Below are 7,721 nucleotides of genomic sequence, written 5' to 3'. Positions count from 1 at the left end.
TGAGGATCCCAAAATATCTCTCAAGGGTCCCTTGGGAGCATGTGGAGGTCATTTGCACATTCTCCCAGAGGGAATTAAGGACATGGACACCCCGGGGGGGCAAGAAGGGAAGTCCAGAAGGGATTTAGACAACAGGGGATGGATGGTGTTGGTGTGCTGGGAAGGGATTGGCTGAAGGGGAGTGTGCAGGAATGTGCTTAAGGCAAGAAGCAGCAGGAGGAATCCATGGGGTAAGAAAAAGGATGATGGAAAAGAAGAGGAGGAGAAAAATACTGAGGATTGGGATGTTTTTCGGAAGGGTCTTATCATCAGATCCTTTGTATCCCAGTTTTCCAGGAGAGGAAAACAAGGAGGTGAGGATTTCAGGGGGTTTCTCTGAGCTGGGAGCGGCAGGAGCGGGCGCAGAGCTGCGGCACCGGGAGCACGGGCTGGGGGCCTGTGGGGAGCTGTGGGGCCGGGCCGGGGCTGTGGGGCAGCCGGGGCTCAGCGCCGGGCGCTGCCTGAGCCCAGCACCCCCCGGGCAGGGCCGGCAGTGGCCCCGGCCCCCAGGAGGCTGCGGGACGCCCCGGCCGCTGCCCGGCCCCGTGGAGCTGCCGGCCCTGCCCGCCGGGGGGGCCGCCTTTGGACACTGCGGCAGGACAGGGACCGGCTCTGGGATACGGGCTGGGGAGGGGAGCCTCAGCACAGCCAGCACGAGGAAGGAACAGCTCACAAATGGCGATTAGACCTGCAAGGATCCACATGATCTTTTAAGCATTTCCTGCTGGGTCCCTGGAGAAAGGAAGGATTTTGCAGAAAGCTCAGCAGCTGCCACACGATGAGCACCCACAGGCACTGAGGGGGCTGCAGCAGCGACAGAAGAAGCCCCTGCAGCACTTGCTCACAAAGGCTCAGCAGCTGAATGCAGCAAGGGATGAGCAAAAGGCCAAGCTGAAGGCAAAGGCCATAGCACAGTTCCTACAGCCCCTGAGGGATCAAGCCCAGGGCCCAAGGGGGCCCCAGCACCCAGGGGACACCCTCGGCCACAAGCACCTGGCACAGGCATTGCCCTCCTGGCCAGGGCACAGCCCACCCAAACAGCCCCTGGCAAGGAATCAGCCTTCCAGCTGCAGGGCACAAGGACACTGCAAGCACAGACAGCAGCACCCTCAGCACCAGCAAGTCCAGCCCTTGATGGACACGCATTCTTAGCGGTGGCACAGCTCCCATTCCACCAGGGACCCACCACACTGCAGCCCTTGGGAACATCCAGGGTGGCTCTGGATCCAGAGGAGACCTTTCCTGATGGACACAGGGGCCTCTCCATCCACTCGGAATCTTACACCTAAAGGTGTTAGAGAATATTTTAATTATTAAGGCACTAAGTGGGAAAGATGAGCCGGAGTGTTTTCTTTAGCCACTATTAGCAGATGTGGGGGATGGGTTTAAAATGCAGGAACTTTTATTTGCTCACAATTGTGATTTTAATTTATTGGGAAGGGACTTGATGGCTTCCAGAGGATGCAAACACAATTCTGCCCTGGGCTGGCAACAAGAGGTAGAAGGGAAAATGCTCAAGACATGGACGGTCCTTCTGCAGGGATGCACGGAAGCACCGGCCTGATTGGGGCAAGCCTTGCAGGAAATATCAAAGGAATTGACCTCATCCCCAGGGACTGGCTTAATGCAGGATGTGGATGACTTGATCCAGTCAGGAGGCCAAGGAGAAGAGGTAGAGGAAGCCTCTGTGAAATGGCTTCATTTTCAGGCTAAAAAGCAGCTTTGAGTAGCTGAAAAAAAAGAAAGGGCAAATGGTAGAGAAAATAGTCAAGAATTCGAGACCTGTTTTGACTGAAGCTTTGTCTTGTATTGACCCTGAGAGGGTTCAAGGAATCTAAGAAATAATGTTACCCAGGACTAAAATAGTGCTGCAGCAATTCTTAGGATTAACAGGGAATTGCGGGAGCTGGATTGAGGATTCCCTCTTCTAGCCAGAACATTGCATGAATTTTTTACCCCCAGATAGTCTCAATGTTATGGGCTGGACATAAGAAAGAGAACAAAACTTAACAAAATGGAAAAAATAAAATGATTGATGCCCCAGCCATGGCTCTTCCAGACTCAGAAATCTGAACTGGAAGGGAATATTAAACAGGCCACCCCTGAGCCTGCACTGAAGGCAACGCAGCAGCAGCCAGGGCTCCCCAGCGGGGGAAGCCCCTGCGCCTGCCCACAGATCCTCTGCTCAAATCCTCGGCCTGGCCACCCTCCTTTGCCATCTCCAGCCACTGCGGGACAATCCTTGCTCTCACTCTTGCAGCTTCAGGCCTTTCTGTGCCTGCCCTCGCCACAGCTGCTGGGGAAGGCACCGGGACAATTCCACTCTGCCTCTCAATTCCACTCACACTCTGCCCTGCCTGGGATTAGCTGCTGGCAAAATAGACCAACTTGAAAATGGCTTCAAATCTTATTTCTCTGCTCACAATTGGTTTGCCTTTGCCTTGGGGAAAGGAATTTTAATCTTTCTTTTCCACCACTCAGCAGAGATGAAATTAACATCTCCACAGACTGGGAATAGCCCAAAAGATTCCCCCTAAGATAACGACCATCAACAAAACATCAACACCCAGCAGCAAACATCAACCAACATCTACCCCAGACACTGCCCCAGGCACAGCTCGAGACACCTGGTCTGGAAAAGGCTGAGCAGGAAATCCAGGAGTGCCCACCTAATTCCCATCACAGGCACAGAAATCCGGGTGCAACAGGAAGCCAAATCCTAACAACTCCACACCTTCAAACCAATGAACATTAAACCAATGGATTTCTATGGGTTCAGAATGTATAAAGTTTTGGAAAAATCTAGTAAATTCCCATGTCATGGAATGATTTTCTCTGCACACCCAGCCTAAGTGTGGATTTAATGATTCCTGTTGCACATTCTGGCCAGAATCACGTTGTGCCTTGACTCTCTAACACTAAAGACATTGCGGGAGAGTTTTTGATTTTCCCAAAGTTTCCGTGAAAGGATTACACCATTAGAAATTTTTTTTTGTAATAATCCTGATTTTATATTGTCAGTTCAGTTTGGGCCAGGGCAGGGAGAATCAATTTTTAGGCCGAGAGAGAAGTAGGAAAAATTCGATTGCCTTGAAAATGTTTTGGGAATGTTTGTGCTTGGCTCATAGTTATAGCAAAAATTCTGTATGGGTTTTTGGATGTTGAATTTTAGGCTGTTTCTGAAAACCAGAAGAGCTTTAAAGGTGACCCTTTATCTCATACTTATTAGAGTACTGTTAAAAAAATAAACCAAAACAAAAAACAACCACATTGTGGCACTAACAAATGTGAGTCATCCCATGACTGCCCTGGAAGAGAAGCTTTGTTCCAGGCAGCCAGGAGAGGAGCTTTAGAAATGCAAATGAACACTGATGGCCCAAAGCCTGCACAATGGCCCAGGGGCTTCCTGCCTGCAGGAGGAATTGGGCTGATTCCCTCTGCCCCTCAGCCCAAGCTCTGCCTGCTTGCACAGATGGAATTTGCACAGATAAAGGCACAGCCCATTGTGAGGATATCTGACTCTGCAGCAGAAATTGGTTCAGCTGCAAAGGAAAACAGAAAATGGAGAATGTTGTGAAAACTTCACTAAAACAAGTGGGGGGGAATCATCCCTGTCCCCACTCCAACATGTGCTGTCACTGTCTATGTTATATAGGGTGTATCAGACCACTGGGGTTTATTTGCTACCACAAGGTCAGGGAAATCAGTTGGGAATCCAAGTACGTGATGATTTAATGAGAGAAAAGCTGACAATTGATGCAGCCCTGGCTGGAGGGAGCACCCAGAAATGGGGAAAAGATGGACAGCCACCAGAACAAATGCTGCAACACCATGGACCAGACCCGGGAACCCTGATGAATTCATAGCAGGTACCAGAGAAACCATTTCTCATTTCAATGGCATAATTAGATTACAGGATGCCATTGAAATAATAACCAACCACACAGCTCCAGCTCCTGACCTTCCCCCCAACCAATCCACTCAGATGAGGAACACAACATTTCACCATGGGATGGGATCAGATTATCTATTATTAGAAGGAGACAGAATTTCTGGAAAAGTAAATGACTCAAACTGCAGTTGACAAATAGATGAGAACAGATACCAAAGGAAACAAGAAAGCAGCTCATGAACCAGACCAAACAAGGAAAGGATGGGAATGAGAAACGTTTTTGTGCTTCCCTGGCAGACCATGGGTTAAACAAATGCCAGACAGAGCTGTCCCCCTTCAAACCTACACCCCAAAATTCCTGTAACGCCAGGATTCCTCCCCGAAGAAATCTGCTAGGATCTCCCCAAATTGAGTGAAAGGGGGAATGGGACCCCCAGACTGAGCAGGAGGGGCCTGGAACACCCAAATCCAAGCACGGGGGAGTGGGTTGGAGATTGGACGGATGATTAGGAAGGGGCTAGAGTGGGAAAAGGAGAGGGCTGGGACCCCCAAAGCGTGGGGGAGGGTGCTGGGAAACTCAAATTGCATTGAGAGGGGTCAGTGGATTGGGGGAAGGAGGAGAAAGGGGGAGAGGAGAGGGAAAGGTGGGGCTGGGATGAAAGAAACCTGGTTCCCTGTCCCGCAGCACTCGATCCCTGGAGCGATTCCCTGCGGCTTGTAGGGAGGAAGATCTGCACTGGGGGGTCCCCAAGCCCCCTGCCCATCCCAGCGTGTCCATCTCGCTGGTGCCCTCCAGCTCCCAGCCCGGCCCCGGCCGCCTGCTCGCTCCCTGATGGATTTCTCCCCTGCCCACATCCAGCTGAGCTGCTCCCAGGGCCAGCAGCAGCTCTCGGGCCACGTGCTGGCCACTGCCGTGCTCCCCAGCGGGGACTGGAGCCAGCAGCTCCTGGTGCTGCTGGAAACCGCCCCCGGCAATGCGGGCTCAGCTCCAGCTGCCAGGTGGAGCACGGCAGCCTGGAGCACCCCCTGAGCCGGCACTGGGACACGGCCCGGCCCCCACAGCGCCGGGGGCAGGGGCTGGCAGGACACGGAGGGGATTTGGGGCTCCTGGGATGAACTGGCAGCCCCTCCTTGAGAACCCCTCTCCCCCTGGCCCAGCTCCCCTCATCCCCCTCTCCCAGCCCTTTCCCAGCGGCTCCCGGCCCCGCTCCGCTCACCCCAGAGCTCCTCGCCAGCAGCCGAGAGATGGAGGAGGAGGAGGGCAAGGAGGGGAAAGCGGAGGAGCGGGAGGAAGAGGAGGGGTAGAGGAGGAGCAGGAACTGCAAGAGGAGCAGCAGAGGAGGCCCCACGTGCGTCCATCGCTCTCTGGATCTGCAGCCCCTTCGCGCCGGGAGCATCGGGCCCGCAGCCCGCAGCTCACCGGGGACGGGAACCTCGCCCCGAAGGTCTTGGGCCGTCCTGGCAGGATTTGTTTACAGGGGAAGGGATATTTGGAGCTCACTCGAAGTAGCTTTGGGGACCCCTGTTCCTTTTTCTGGGGCCGGGCCGGGCAGAGCGATGTCTGGATCTTGCAGGACTCCAAAGCTGAGCTGAGATGCCCGGTACCGGCAGCGGGAGGGGAGCAGTGAAAAGGGGGGAGCCCCGGGAGTCCCGGAGCCTGAAATGGGGGCCTGGAGAGGGGGGACCCCGAGAGCCGGGAGTGAGGGGAGCCTGGAGAAGGGGCAGCCCGGAGAAGGGATGAGCCTGCAGAGGGGGAAGCCCTGGGACACCAAAGTGGGGACCCCAGGGAAGAGAAACCGCAGGGAGGGATTTTTATCTCTCAGTCCTGATGCTTTGGAGATTTTCATGGCTGATGACTTCCAGAGATGGACTTGGGCAGGAGGAACCCTGAATCCTAGGTGGTCACCCCTTTTTTTCCCCCCAAACCAGAGCCCAAGCATTAGACAAATGGAGGAGGCAGAGAGGAAGATGCTCTGGGACCCCCAGGCAGGTGAGGAGGAAGTCACTGCCCCTTTCCCCCTCTCTTCTGCTCCATCTCCCAGCCCAGGATGGCCCCCGGCTGAAGGACAGCCCTGCTGCAGATGCCGTCCTGCCAGGGACAGACTGGGCAGAGCTCCTTCCCCTTCCCTGTGGCTTGGAGACAAATCCTCCCTCCCTCCCTCCCTCCCTCCCTCCCTCCCTCCCTCCCTCCCTCCCTCCCTCCCTCCCTCCCTCCCTCCCTCCCTCCCTCCCTCCCTCCCTCCCTCCCTCCCTCCCTCCCTCCCTCCCTCCCTCCCTCCCTCCCTCCCTCCCTCCCTCCCTCCCTCCCTCCCTCCCTCCCTCCCCTTGTTCTTTCCTCTTCTTGTTTCTGTACCTTCTTGATCCCTTTCTTTTTCCCTTTTTTCTTACTGTCCCTTCCTCTCCTTCATCCTTCTCTACCCTCCTTCTTCTCCTTGTTCTTCCCTTCTTCCTTCCTCGCTCCTTCCTTTCCTTGTCCCTTCCTCCCCTTGTCCTTCCTCCCCCAGGCACTGAGCTGCAGAGGGAGACCAGGGAGGACAAATCCCCGCAGCAGAACCTCGTGGACGAGGCCGTTTTGAGCAGCTCCAAGGGGCAGGAATCCAATGGGGAGGAAATGCCAAAGGGATCCCCCACAGGGAGGGGCTCCAAACCCATCCCAGGCTGCTCTGAGGAGAAAAGACCCCCCCTTGGCTTCATCCAGAGATCCAACCTGGTGGTCCATGAGCAGCTTCATGCCGGGGAGAAGCCCTACAGGTGCTTGGAATGTGGGAAGAGCTTCAGCCACACCTCCCACCTCTTCATCCACCACCAAGTACACACGGGGCAATGGCCCTACAAGTGCTTGGAATGTGGGAAGAGCTTCAACTGCACCTCCCATCTCATCCCCCACATGCGCCAGCACACAGGGGAACGGCCCTACGAGTGTCCCGAGTGTGGGAAAGGATTTCAGACCAGGTCAAATCTCCTCAGTCATCAGAAAACACACACAGACGAGAGGCCCTTCCGCTGCCCCGACTGCGGGAAGGGCTTCAACCGCAACTCCAACCTCGTCAGGCACCAGCGCATCCACAGTGGGGAGAGGCCCTACGAGTGTCCCCAGTGTGGGAAGAGCTTCTCACAGAGCGCTCACTTGTCCCAACACCAACGGAGGCACCAGTAAGGGAAGCCCTGTGAGTGCCCTGAGTGCGGGAAGAGCTTTGTGCGCTGCTCCAGCTCCATCCCCCATGGGAGGATGGGCGTTGGATGATCCCCAGTGACCCCCGTTGGGCAGAGCCCTGGTGATCCGTGGTCCTGGTGATGCGTGTTGGGAAGACACCTGGCTGGGAGGCTCCACATCTTCCTGGCTCCCTGTGGGCACCTGGATGAACACCGGGGCGGGAACATCCACTGGGACACAGACCAACAATGGGAATTCCTTGGAGGGAGCAGATTTGTTGACTTTCAATCCCAGAAAATCTTTTGCATTCAATCTTATCTTCTGGTGGCATCGAGGAATAACTGGATGGTCTTGGAGGTCTTTTCCAACCTCACTGAATTCACAATTTTGATTTCCTATTGCCCAAGGGTGTCTTCCACAGCCAAATGGTGATGAAGTGGGGCAAAGATCAAGGTTTTGGAGACAGTGGGGTGGAAACCCCTCCAAAAATGCTTCTTTCCTTCCACTCAGTCACAGGGATGCTCAGCCAGCACAAAGAAATCCTTTTGTTTTGGCCTTGATTTTTTTTCATTTCTCTTCTTTCCTTTAAAATATCTAATTTGGGGGTAAAAATAAAGACATTGAATTAAGACATGG

The 7,721-nt window shown here is 54.6% G+C and overlaps 1 protein-coding gene across 1 annotated transcript; it reads left to right on the top strand.

Annotated features, from left to right (window-relative positions):
* The first annotated feature begins 5,878 nt into the window (after positions 1-5,878).
* LOC147645459 (uncharacterized) lies at positions 5,879-7,088 on the top strand. Its single transcript, XM_086874598.1, has 2 exons — positions 5,879-5,921; positions 6,436-7,088. Exons 1-2 carry the CDS (start codon positions 5,879-5,881, stop codon positions 7,086-7,088), a joined length of 696 nt encoding a protein of 231 aa, XP_086730724.1.
* The last annotated feature ends 633 nt before the right edge of the window (positions 7,089-7,721 follow it).

The sequence above is a fragment of the Cyanistes caeruleus genome, unplaced genomic scaffold, assembly GCF_971803275.1.
Source record: "Cyanistes caeruleus unplaced genomic scaffold, bCyaCae1.hap1.1 HAP1_SCAFFOLD_280, whole genome shotgun sequence".
NCBI classification, from domain to species: domain Eukaryota; kingdom Metazoa; phylum Chordata; class Aves; order Passeriformes; family Paridae; genus Cyanistes; species Cyanistes caeruleus.
Note: the sequence above shows the minus strand (reverse complement) of the source record. Positions and strands in the feature narration are given on the sequence as shown.